Below are 13,774 nucleotides of genomic sequence, written 5' to 3' on the forward strand. Positions count from 1 at the left end.
ACAAAATTACCCACACATATATATATGTATATATATATATATATTGCATGTATATATATAAATATAAAGTAAAGACATTTAACATTCAGAATGTTTTTTAAATGTTAAATTTTTTCTCTCTCAATTTTATAGAAAGAACAATGATTTATAACATCAGTTAAATATAGAACCACTGAAGGCACTTCCTTTTGATACTTATTTATACAATATTAAAAATACAAATATACATGGAACAATATAGAATAGAAATGAAATGCCAGTATGCTCTTTATTTAATGATGGCTATAGAAAAAAGCTACAACTTTAAAAAAAATTTCCCTAAAAAAACATTTCTTATTTTAAAATTTTTTAATTAATTAACAAAAAATTTCCATGAAAATAGAGCTTCTCACTAGAAAAAAAATAGAAGTTAATTCGTAATATTCAGTCTCAAAAGAAATAACATCAATAACTGTGTAGGCTAGCCGTTGTAATATTTTTAGTAATAATAAAGGATTATTACCAAAGTTGCAATTAGTTGATAATAATTTAATATTAGAAGGCAAATGGAAAGTTTACAAAGATGTTTCGTCTGATATTTTGTTTTAATAATTAGTCCAATGCAAGCCATCTAAAAATAAACTCTAAATTATAATCTCTGAAGAACATTCACCATGTTAAACTTTTTGCATCTTTATTCATGTTAAAACAGTAAATCATTAATTTTAAATAAATTATTCTTTATGTTGAGCAATCAAATATTAATATACATTGCAATCAATGAACTTTTTTAGATTTTTTATTAAGTTTAATCACTGAAATTAAAACACAAGTTACACATTTTTCAATTGTATAACAGCAAACTTAAACATTAGGTGTCATTATATAAAGGGGGTCATAATAAATTCAGAAATTGACAAATGGTAATTCTTTTCAATATATTTTTGAAAAAAAATATCATGCTCGAGAATTTAGTTAACTATATAACAAATATAGCTATCATAACTAAGTGCAAAAAACAAAATTACCATAAACATTTTTAAAAATAACAAAATAATCTGTTTCTTTAATCACTTATTCCAACACTAATAAACTTAACAGTGTTGTTGTAAAAAAATACTGTTTTTAATACTATGAAGAAAACTTTTTTATGCTAACAAGTGGGATACACCTATTACAACAATAATAAAAATTATTTTTTTAAATTTATAAATCAAAATTTGGAACACACACTGCACATTCCAACTACAGCTCAATAAAATTATTTTTGTACACTCAACACTATAGAATTCAATATTTATATACTGATATAGTAAAAATTCTTTTGTCATACATATATAACATATTTTTATATAATAATTCAATATTTTATTGATAATGAGGGAGAAAATCCCTATACATATCTTTAAAATTTAACTTTAAATAATAAATATTCTTAAATTACAATACAACTCCATCCCATATGTCTTGTCTCTGTTTTGCTTTTAGTTTTTTTCTCTCTGAAAGAAATACCATATTAATATTTACTTGAAGGACAAGACATTATAAATTAATAAAACAATGTGTAAGAATGTAACTAAATAACTTAGTATTCTGATTTAAAACTTACTAAATGGAACAATGCTTCCAGAATAAATTATAATTACAGGAAACTTTTAAAACAAAAAGAACTTTTTTTATTACAATTAGTTATGTATTTGCATGTGCAGTAGATATATAATTACTTTTAGATTTGAGATTTGCAGTAATCACTGTAATTCACAAAATAGCGTTATCAGACATGTAACCCAATTGGAATAAAAAGTACTGAAATGCACATCTGCCAACTTATTTCTCAGAATGATTCTCCAAAGTAGAAGAGAAATTAGAATTGAACATTCAATTGTAGGCAGATATATTTTTATAATTTGTCAGAGCTTCAGCACACTGCTGTGTGATTATCATGCATTTATATACATGTTCAATTTATTTATGTGCACTGGTGGTTAAAATCACTCTAAATTAAATTTACAAATTCAAGAATGAAATAGAACAGCATATGTTTTGCAATCAATTTAAATATAAAATCTTCAGAAAACTTCTGAAGAATTGGCAATGATGAAAATTTTTATCAGCATTTATTTTACTAATTAGCACATAAAAAGGAACTGAAAACACATTTAAAAAAGATTGAATTCAGCAAAAATACTGAAACATCACACACCTGTGTTACAATAAGACTGTTGTCAAACATTACACGAAAACACAGAAAATGTAATAGTACAAAAATCAAAACATTTTTGCACATATTTGTTTTATAACTACCAGCATACTTATTTCACTAAATTGTAAGGCATGAATAGATTAAGATCACAGGTAATATTTACTACAATTTGACTGTTTCAATTATGTTTAAGAGAAAAAAGTAATTATTATTCACAGCTAAGAATAAGAATTTTGCTAATTTAGTTAACAAAACTAAAGTCATTTATTCACTAATTTTATTAAGATTGATAGTAAAATCTAATACCAGGTAGATTTTATCTTCATAGAAAGAATATGCAGGGATGTAATTTGTTATGGTTTTACAAGATTTTTTTGATTTTAAATAAAGTTAATAATTTCAAAATAAGAATTCACCTTTAGCTTCTTTTAACATATTTCTTTCCAGGGCTCGTTGCTCCTTTGAAGTTTTATCTTTCAAACCCAATGCACCAGAAACAAGACGACGGGCTAAAACAGCAGAAGTAGCAGGTCTTGGTCTGCAAGGTTCAAGCTGACCTAATAAATTAAAAAGAAATTTTGACAGACTATTAGCTGCTAATACATGAATCTGAGGTAATTAAAATATTAAGATATGTTATTAGCCTGACTTCTTTCATAACCGAAGACTAAAATTACAAATTTGGTGTAAACGATTAGGATCATATATTGCTGGCTCTGGTGATTTAAAATACCTTAACAATCATTCCTGCGGGTGGCTAGGAAGGCTCATGCAAAGCAAATTCATGTACTGTTAAAAGAAAGTTAGTTACCATGACCATTAAAAAATAGAGCTCTAAAAGGCAGGGCTAGATGAAGGCTGGGTAATGGGTGTATTACTACAGAAGCGTTTTGCTTTTTTTTTCTTGCTTTACCATTGTGAGTTTTTTATGCAATCTACATGCACATTGTCTGAATAATATGACATACTTATACTTAAATTTTTATTTTATTTTTGCATCTTTCTTTGTATATTTACAAAATATTTTGTAATAAACTGGATTTCCAGTTTTAAATGTCAAAAAATAACTTGGAATTCTAGAGTAGCTCTAGAGAAATTTCACCTCTGTATCAGTTTGGACTTGAACATTTAGACTAGTTTATACGTTAGCATACCTGCCAACATTGAAAAAATAAAATAATGGAGATTTTCTAGCGACATTTTTTTAAGGCTATGAGTTTGATTCATCATGCATAATCATGTAAGTCAAAAAGAGACAAATTTAAAATTGGAAACTATCTAAGCACTTACATTTAGATTACATTACATTAAAACGATGTGGAAAGAAGCTCACCCAAAAGTGATTTTTGAATAAAATGTTAATAGTCTCTTTTCACATCTAAAGTTTAAGTGCCGTAATAACATCATACTACTTGAAAATATTAGCACTTATAAAACCATGTGGAAATGCCAGAAAAAAAAGCAATCGAAAATTGACATTGATTTACAATGAAATAGAGTGCGTCAAAAAATGCTAATTTAAATTTGAAATTTACCTGTCAGAACAACATTGTATTAAAAACATCACAATTACTTAAAAATTCACGTTGAAAGGGCCAAAGAGGCTATAAAAAATTGGGGGGAAAACTAACTTCCAATAACGTGAAAAGACAATTATATTGTCATGAAATGAAAGTATCAAAAAGTGATTGCTATAATTTTAAATTCGCATGTCATAATAGTAGCATTGTATTAAATATTTTTTTTAAACTTCTATTTTAAAATATAATAGTCAAATTTCTCTTTCACTTTTTCCTTTGAAGAAAAACTAAGGACTTATAAGCTCCTTAAACATAAAATAAGGACTTTTCAAAGCATTTAATTTATGCAAAGCACTTTTAAGTTGCGTACAAAATCTGTTATACTAATTTTAATTATATAACAGAACAAATGTAACTTAAATTATTAGTATCATATATATATATACACACACACAGAGTGAGATATTAAATTCATTTTTTAATTAGAGTTCCAAAATAAGAAATAATGAAACATGTTATGCTAATTTAATAAAAAATCGAAAACAAAAAATATGATAATATAATAATTATAAGAGATTACCTGAACAGAGCCTGGCTTTGGCTTTAGACTCTTTAGTTCCATCGGAAAGTGGGCGGAATTTTACAAACTGGCTAGATAGTTGAAGAGCTTGATTAGCTAAATGATGACAAAAACATACTCTAAGTATGAAACCAATGATATTTAAAATATAGATTATTTTAACTTAAAAACCACTAAGTTTAAAAAAAGAAAGAACTATGCACAAGAATGGCAGATCTGCAATACACAAATCACTACTACTCAATCAAATTATCAGAACATAAGTGCTAGTTTTAATATTGAGGATAAAATATTTTATTTTGAAACTCACAAGAGCTACTATAATAAGTAGTTTTTATATACAGTGTAAAGTCGCGTATCCGGAATCGGTGGGACTTCCAGAAGTCCGTATAATAGATTTTTCCGTATAATACACCCCAAAGGTAAACAAAGCTTAAAATGATTTAATAAACGATCTGAATCTAAGAAGCAAAAAATAAATAAACACTATTTTTAAGGGGAATAATGTTTTAGCATTAAAATATCTAATCAATCAAATATAAAATATTAGAAAAAAAATATTATTACTGAAAATATGGAAAACGAAAAAAAATTAACAGTTACAAAAATATTAATCCGCCATTTTGAACTAGAATGATTCAAGCAGGAAGGGGAAATTCTGGAACAAAGCTTAAAATGATCTAAATCTAAGAAGCAAAAAATAAATAAACATTATTTTTAAGGGGAATAATGTTTTAGTATTAGAATATCTAATCAATAAAATATGAAATATTAGAAAAAAAATATTATTGCTGAAAAATATAGAAAACTAAAAAAAATTGACATATGAAAATAATAATCTGCCATTTTTAACTAGAATGATTCAAGCAAGAAAGGGAAATTCCCATCATTCATTAAGGTGGGTAGATGGAGGAGAAAAATTCATTTCCTTCTTATTTGTGAAAGAAAATAAGTGTAAAGAGGAGATCATTTAAGTTGAGGGTGGGGAAGAAACAAATTATTGTTTTCTCTCCAATCATTGGCTATCAATCAAGCATAAAGGTGATCGGGTTCTCTTTATTTTTCCCCCCCGCCTCCTAAATATTTCATGGTATGGGGAGAACGAATGTTTTGTTTCTCAAGGACGTGTATCCTTTTAGACCTATTCAAATTTTCCATTCTGACTCCCCCTCCACCTTAACGCTTGCCCCGTTTACCCTTTTCCAAAGTATTTCTTCTTTCAATAAAAAGGTTCCAGGAAATGCCTCTTTTACTAGCCACCTGCATGGGAAAGGGGGGGGGGGAGGGGACTCAGTTGCGGTCTTTTGAAAACAAATCTCCCTCTTTTTCCTACATTCCAAGGGAGGAGCGTCACTAACGGTCACTCAATGGTCCTGGTAGATCTTCACTTCCCCTTTCTGGAACCCTACCATGAGCTCCATGGAATGAAATTCCATCTGGGAATGGAGTCACGTTCCAATGGGAATTATTTTTCCCCACCACGAACACCTTGGAAAGAGTTTCTTGGCTGGAATTGGAATCGGTTTCATTCCAACCAGTCTCCGGCACCTGGAATCGTCGTTCCAAGGAGGGAATTTAACTACAAGGAGGGAATGATGAATTTTTAAGGACTAAATATGATATTTCGTCGATGAATGTCTTAATTTTTTTTTTTATTTCATAAGAGAAGATAACAAAATTTCTAAAAGATAAACGTGCCCGAGCCATTTTCAAGACGATAATTAAAAGAGAAATGTTTTGTTTCATTAGTATGTGTGAACATAGTATGTGTGAACGAAAAGATACTTTCAGAGTTAACTAAGAAATTACGGCAAACTAAATATAATTATGCTCTCATTATATAATAATTGTTACCATTTCTATGTTATTATTACGGGATGTATTACTTGGCCAATACCTTTTTCTGAAGTTCCAATCATTTCTTTTTTTAATTTTCTTTCGATGAACTTTTAATTCAACAATATTTAACTTCCTTTCGAACGATAGTTTTTTATACTATACACCAATGGCAGCACATTTAAAAGAATTTTTTACAGGCATGATGTATTATAAAGTGAACAATTTATTTATAATAAGAAATACAAAGAAGAATAAAAACATTTCAAAAAATATTTATGAAATTTGTATTTATTTCTTCTCTTACTCATTTTAAAATTTTTTATTCTCATTCTTCCATTAAAATATATACTATAAAAGCTGTGGAAGTAGTTCCCTGAACTATAATTTTTAAGTATTTCATACGTAAAATGATTTTACAAATCACGAAAAAAATTTTACGCAGTTCTAGAAATTAATTTCTTGTGAACATTTTTACTTAACTATCAGTAAAAACAGTCACTTTTATAATGTAACAAATAAACCAAAGTAATAAGCAAAGTAGTAACTTTTTAGTCATTCATATTGTTACAATTTTAATTGAAAACTAATGAACTTTTCTGAAATTAAATTAATTTCAAAGAGATCAAGGTAAGCGTTAATTTTGTTGTCTGATAAAATTTGAATTCTTTCTGGAAATTAGTTTTGATTTAAAAACTAGTATAATTAGGAATCTATCTACTTGCAGTTCTCAGGCACGAAATTTTGAATCTTAATTCATTAAAATATGATCATTATTTTAAGAGTTGTACCTTTTAAAAAATATTTAAAATAAATAATGAAACGTATTAAGGGATATATCAGAAATATTTATTATGAAAAAATGATTTTATTTTATGAATTATACATGATAAATATGACAGTTTTTAATTAATAAAACTATGTGTATAATAAATTGAAGAATATTCGCAGTTCATGTTTTTTTAGTCTAATGAAAACAAAAAACATTATAAAAATAAAACAATAAGTAGTCAAAAATATTATCTAAATAGCAGAAGCTCATTTCGTTTTACTCATGTTAATGCTGTCAAACTCAAAAAGAAAATCTAAAGTAAATTGTGTGATTGGTTAAATTTTAGCCACGCCCTGAGAGCGAGTTATTGTGGAATGTCTGATTCCAAGGGAGTGTTCATGGTACGGTATTGAGCATTCATGGAACCAAACTTTCCCAGTTTCACTTTCCAGCCGGGAATCTTCATTCCATTCCCGGTAGTTCATGGTAGGGCCCCTGGTGATTTATGGGTTCCATGCATAAATCAGAGGTTCAGTGCAAGCTAGAAAAAGAGAAAAATTGTCAAAAGATTTTTTTTTTTTTAGGAAAGGGGAAGATGGAGAGATGTTTGTTTATTTTGATTGTTAAAAAGTGTCCGGGAAATCGACCCTTCCGGGAAAGGGACGTCCGGATATGGGACGTTACACTGTACTTGCAGTTTTGATTCAAATGGGAACTGCTCATTAGTCTTAAAAAATTACTAGATAAATAATACTATAAATAATGATATCAACCAATAAAATATACATCTTCAATTCATAGAGTAGATTACACATCCTAGCTTCAAATATCCTAGGTTAAATTTATAAAATTTATCTAATACTCCAAAATAAATATCTAATACATAGACTAAGTAAAAATGCAAATTCTGATATCAGAGGTTATGAAATCAGATCATGATCTAAAGCAAATTATTATTTGAAATAATTTATAAAGATAAAAAGCAATATAAAGAAGTTTTAATTTAATTAAACTAAATAAGAATTTACAATACTTGGAAACTGAAAACAATCAACTCACCTAAAGTAGGACTGTTAAAAATAGCTAAAGCATGACAGTCATCAACCCATTTAATTGAATATGCATTTTGTCTGAAAGATAAACAATTTACATATTGTCTCAATGTTAATGTCTTTTTTTTATACTAAGGTCAACATTCATAATATGATAGCTAAATGTAATTAGTTTTGGAATAATGTGACTGTTACTTTCTCATTTAAAATTGTAGAAATTGATACAAAAAATCTACTCACTGAAATATGGATAGAGATGAAACTAAATCTTGTGTCTTAAACTCAACAGGAAATGCATACAGCTCTACAACGCAATCATATTCTAAAAACAATCAAAATATTACTTAATAATAAAGATTTTTCCCATAACTTAAAACACTTTTTACTTTTTGAGACTATTTAATATAAATTTACCACTGGAATTAAATGTTAATGAGTTTCGCAAATGAACTCCTTAAAAATGCTAAATGAAAACATTATTTATAAAGTACACCCTTGATAACAATCTTTCAGAAAATATTCATTATCAGAGGAGGATTTTATTTTGTCACTATTATCTTCAGGTTATTTTCTTACATTTATTTATTTAGCACTATTTAACTTCTTAAGTCACAACAACTATAATTAAGTCACACAACAACTTAATAAATTTTTTTATAGCTAACATTAAGAAGGGTTTAAAAGGTCTATCTTATTTCTGCTAAATCAGTAAAAAAAATTTTTTTAATGTGAAATAAAAATATATAAATTTTTCTGTAACTCCAGCAATTTAAACCTAAAGACATTAATTCTAATTTAGAAAACAAGTAAAGATGTATAGTTTTTGAAAAGTGAACAAAGTATTAAAAAAATGAAAACAAATAAGGAATGAATATTAAAATTAAACTAATACCAATTGAATTTTAGAAAATGATAAATTTTTTTTTTTTAAAACAACCAATGCGTCAAACACAGGGGAGGGGGAATCTTAAAATTCACAGCTTTATACTACAATCTATTCTACCTTGAGTATTTGAACCATGTTTAAAAAATTAAAAAGTGATTGTAAAATTAGAAAGCATTTAACTATTTTAGCTTGTTTATAGATACCACATTAATTTAATAATTCCTAGAGCAGAAACAAAGATGCAAAAACTTTTTTTTCCTCTTTTTTACTTGAAAATGCATAACAGTACAATTGCTAAAGTTCACAAGCATTAACCAGAATTTTCCCATAAACTTTGAAAAGAACTTGTGGAATAAAAATTACTTTTACTTCCTATAAAAAATTGCAGAATAGAAGATAGGTAGTCACCTGCCTTTAACTACGTCTGTGTCTTAAGAATATATAGAATTTATTTTTACTTAAATTATATATATATATATATATATATATATATATATATATATATATATATATATATATAAGACATTTACCAAGTTTTGCAACAGAACAAATCATATCATCAAAGTCAAGAAAAAAATTTGCATTAAAATTTTTATAATTTTAAAAGAGCTTACCATTTGAACTTGTGTCAGAGATTGGGGTGTAATCACTGTAGTTATTTTTTGCCACATGAATTTGCATACGACCAGTAACTTTGCACAACTGAAAAATACAAATAGGTTTGTCAAGAGAAATGAATAAATTATATAAAATTTCCTGATAATTGATACTTTAAATAATGAAGAATTATATTAACAGTTGTATTAGTGACACAAAATTATCACAGAGCTCAGAGCAGGTCATTGAAGAAAACGCAACAAAAAAGTGACTAAAATTTTTTAAAAATTGATTAATAATGACTTAATTAAAACAGTGTTAATATTCAGGCAACATCTTAATAACCTTAAAAATATACAACTTAAAGGAAAAAAATTGGTTTAGAAACATTTATTGTTGTAGCTGTTTATTGTTTTAATTTACTGCTATTGAATTTTATTTTAAAATTACATAATAAGTATTTTCTAATTTTTCAATAAGTATTTTCTAATAAAAAGTTGCATGCTTAACTTTACCTACTATGGCTTAAAGTATTATATTAAAGAAACAGTGAAAGTATACAAAAAAAAATATTGTTGCTATCATGTAAAGTCACACATTTATTGACTTTACAATATTTGACAGTCAATACAATTTTACATAGCATTTTTTTTTAATTAAAGATTTAAAAAACTTTAATCTTTCTTAATCTAACCTTTCCTTTTCTAATCTAACTGCACATGGTTCTCATAAGCAAGCTAATATTTATCACTAAACACTGCATAAAAGATAATGATAATTGCTGAATTAGAAAGAATATCTGATTTCACTGATTTAAATCAAAGCTAAGTAGATAATAATGAAGAATTTACATAAAGATAAACACAACAGAAACACAAAAAATAAACTCTTAAAAAAGGAAGAGAAAAAAAAATAGCAGTTTGATTCTTATAATTTTATTAAAGATTAAAATTTTGAAATAAATAGATTGTTAATTTCAGTGAACTACCAAAGTATTGGCTGTTGAAAATCCATATTTACTTTTAAAATGTAGATATTTAAAAACAATGATGAGAAATTGATGAAGAAACTAATACCTATTTGTTTGATCAAAATGTACAAGTTTTGAAAAGAATGAATAGTGATTTTTGTATATGTAAAAGAGTGAATAGTGATTTTTTTAAACACATGAGTGCCCGATTGCTGTTACTGGACAATGGCCCCATGGACAATGGAGGATATTTTTTATTACAATGGTCTTAGTTAAAATTAAAAAAAGGAAATAAAAATTTAACTTTAGATATCTAAATTAATAATAAGTAGGAAAATGAAATATACATTTTATTTGTTTTTAGCAGATAAATAGTCACTTAAATTCAAACTAATCATTTTATGAAAAATATAGCAGCAAATATCTATAATTTTTAAATTTTACGACATGGATGGATACTGAAAAAAAAAAAACAAAAACAAATATACTTAATGAACGAGATTTAATCCAGAAATTTGAAGATAATGGCTGCAGTCAAAAAGATCATTTCGTGTCCCAATCAGAATTTGACAATAAAGTACATAATATAACTAAATATGTTCAAAATAAATTATACAAGTGATAAAAGCAGCTTTGTTCATTTAGCACAAAAAAGCTAGTAAATCAAAAGATTTTAGAAGAAAATTGTTAAAAACACACATACATCTTATATTAAAAATGATTGAAAAAAACTTTCTTTTGGACATTACAATATTAAACATTTTAAAGTTTCTTAAACTGCAAAATTGTTGAACTGCATCATCTAAAAAAGTTTCCTTCATGGTCAGTTAAGAGCGCTTTTCTAGAATTTTGTGCGTGTCAGCACATGCAGGCAAAACAATTTTCACAATAAAACTTACCTCTTTTGCAAATTCTGGATCTAAACATTCTCCATCATCATTAAACATTGTTTCCCAAGAATCTTCATCCGGTGTAGGTTTATCACAATTTTTTTTAGCATTATCAAAGCTTTCACCATCACAAAACTGATTATTATCAGAAATATTAACGGTATTAGAAGTATATGAGTTAAGATTAATATCACCATTCTCTTGACTCATTTCTTCATTTACTAGCAATATATCAGGAGAAATATCATGAAGAACTTGTTTTACGGTTAATTCTTTTGGCTCAGATTCATAGATTTTATTTTTACATTCAGATAATATTTTGCTATCCTCATCTCTCTCTTTGAGTGGTTGATAACATGAAATAAAATTTTCTTTACTGTAATTTGCAGCATTATTCTGATCTTTAAAAGAGTGGATACCATCTTCTTTTTCAATAATGTTTGCATTCTCAGAATTTATTTTAAAATCAGGCACAAATATGGAAGAGTTGAAAGTTTCACTAGGCATTTTGGAAGAGCATATATCTTCTTCTACGGCATTAATATGCTCAGGAACCAAATTCTTGTCGTTTGGCGGGTAACAAGTTGATTCGAAGCTATTTACAGTATCGCTAGAGGAAACATTGGAAATGTTTACTGAGTCATTAACTTCATCTTGAACAAAAACTGAACCATCTTTTTTGGTTGCGAGTGTTGAGCTACAATTTTCATTAGATGCGCTTTGACTTTCAGCATCCTGAAATGGTACATCTTGAAAAATACTTTCTGAAGCACAAGGTTCCAAACTCAATTCATTTTTTTTAGAGACTAAATTTTTTCTTTCAGTTCTTACAAGTGAGTGCTGATTTTTTTTGGTACTTTTAGTTTTAACACCTTTAAAAAGTACATCATGAAAATTAATCTCTACATCACAAAGTTCTTCTTTTATACATCCTGAACTATTTCTTTTAGTTCTTAGGGATTGGCAGCGATTTATATCAGACACACTTTCAGTTTTAGTACCTTCACAAGGTACATCATTAAAACTACTTTCTAATGAAACACCACTTCCATCTTTTATATTTTCAGAAACTGAACAGTCTTTTTTAGTCCTGAGAGCTCTAGGTACATAAAGTTGTTTATCTGGCCTCTTCCGACGATCTCTATAGAGAGGGAAAAAATGTTAAACATGTTCTAACTAATCTAGACAAGGATACATAATTTCCATAAGAAAACAAAATATACATTCAGATATAATAATAGAGAAAGCATTGAGAACAACATTTCTAGGGGAGTATTTTTTTAAAACATTACACACATGTTTATACTTAATTAAGCTACATAGAAATTATTAAGAAAGCCAGATCAATAATATTTTTCCTCATTACAGACATGTGATTACTGAAAGAAGAAATTATTCAAAATATTTTTTCTCAATTTTTTTTTAGTGCTTAATTTTTTTGTTTTTTGACATAGAAAATTAACAAATAAAAGGCTTATTTTTATGCAAAAAAGAACATCTATAAAATTTAAAGAGAGAGAAATTTTTTTTGTCTAATAAATTATTTCTCGTCAATACATGAAATATATACATCGAAAAGATTTCATAGTCCACCTTTTTCACACTTTGCAAGTCATTACCACATAAAAAAATTAATTAAAATGGAGAAATTCATGGCAATAATTAAAAAAAGATTGGTGATAATACGTGTATGCACAATGAAATCATACAAACCAGATGCGTTAAAAAATGGCTATTTAAATGTAAGTATCTAGATTTACGTGTTCTAATATATATTATTCTACTAAAAATATCAAAATTTAAAATTAAACTCAAATTTTTTTATTTGTGTAGATAACAAAAAATAAAAAAACATTTGATGTAAATTAATCAAAACAAAAAAATTCGAAAATAAAAAAAATCCATTAACCTTAAAATATAACTATTACTCAGATAAAACATTTGTTAACAAAATTGCAATTGCAGCATCAGTTCAATGAGTTTGTTACCATTAACTTTTATTACTTTGAATTTTAGAAATTTTCTCATTTTTCTTTTCATTAGTACAAACTAGTAAGATATTATGTAAAAACTTCACACAGAACCCATTGCCATGACCAAAACTGTCAAAGACGATCATTACATTTCAATAGAGATTTATTAAAATTATTTACTGGAGTGCTATCAAAACTGTCCTAATTGATAATTTTATTTCCTTACGTTATTGTAAGAAAACTATTTCTAATTATTGATGAACAAATTAAACCAGAAATATATATTTCATATAGTTCATATTTCTAATTCAACTTAGTTGTTAATTTCACATAATTTTTAATAGGAGCCAATAATATGGACATTTAATAGTAGTTTTTGAGAAAAAGTTGAAATTAATGCAGTAACATAAAACTTCAAGAACAAGTTTTCAAAATTACAAATTAAATCATAAAATAAAACTACAGTAAGAAGGATTCATTATATTAATGAATAAAAAAATGTTTTATATAGACTCT

General features: G+C 26.6%; 1 protein-coding gene across 3 annotated transcripts in view; it reads right to left on the reverse strand.

The window, feature by feature from the left end:
- Positions 1 to 760: 760 nt before the first annotated feature.
- Positions 761 to 13,774, reverse strand: part of LOC107455316 (uncharacterized) — a 28,272-nt gene continuing 15,258 nt past the window's right edge. For 2 of the 3 annotated variants that reach the window (XM_043040094.3, XM_016072830.4), the window contains 7 exons: positions 11,295 to 12,426; positions 9,443 to 9,530; positions 8,183 to 8,264; positions 7,950 to 8,020; positions 4,283 to 4,378; positions 2,599 to 2,739; positions 761 to 1,478 (listed from right to left, as the gene is read on the reverse strand). In XM_043040094.3, coding sequence (XP_042896028.2) covers positions 1,420 to 1,478; positions 2,599 to 2,739; positions 4,283 to 4,378; positions 7,950 to 8,020; positions 8,183 to 8,264; positions 9,443 to 9,530; positions 11,295 to 12,426 — 1,669 coding nt within the window. In that variant the 3' untranslated portion in view covers positions 761 to 1,419. Of the gene's footprint in view, positions 1,479 to 2,598; positions 2,740 to 4,282; positions 4,379 to 7,259; positions 7,432 to 7,949; positions 8,021 to 8,182; positions 8,265 to 9,442; positions 9,531 to 11,294; positions 12,427 to 13,774 lie in introns of those variants that run through there. The other variant, XM_087155386.1, reaches the window with a different exon arrangement.

Source organism: Parasteatoda tepidariorum, chromosome 11 (assembly GCF_982258835.1).
Source record: "Parasteatoda tepidariorum strain Cologne lab strain chromosome 11, Ptep-v5.0, whole genome shotgun sequence".
Classification (NCBI taxonomy): domain Eukaryota; kingdom Metazoa; phylum Arthropoda; class Arachnida; order Araneae; family Theridiidae; genus Parasteatoda; species Parasteatoda tepidariorum.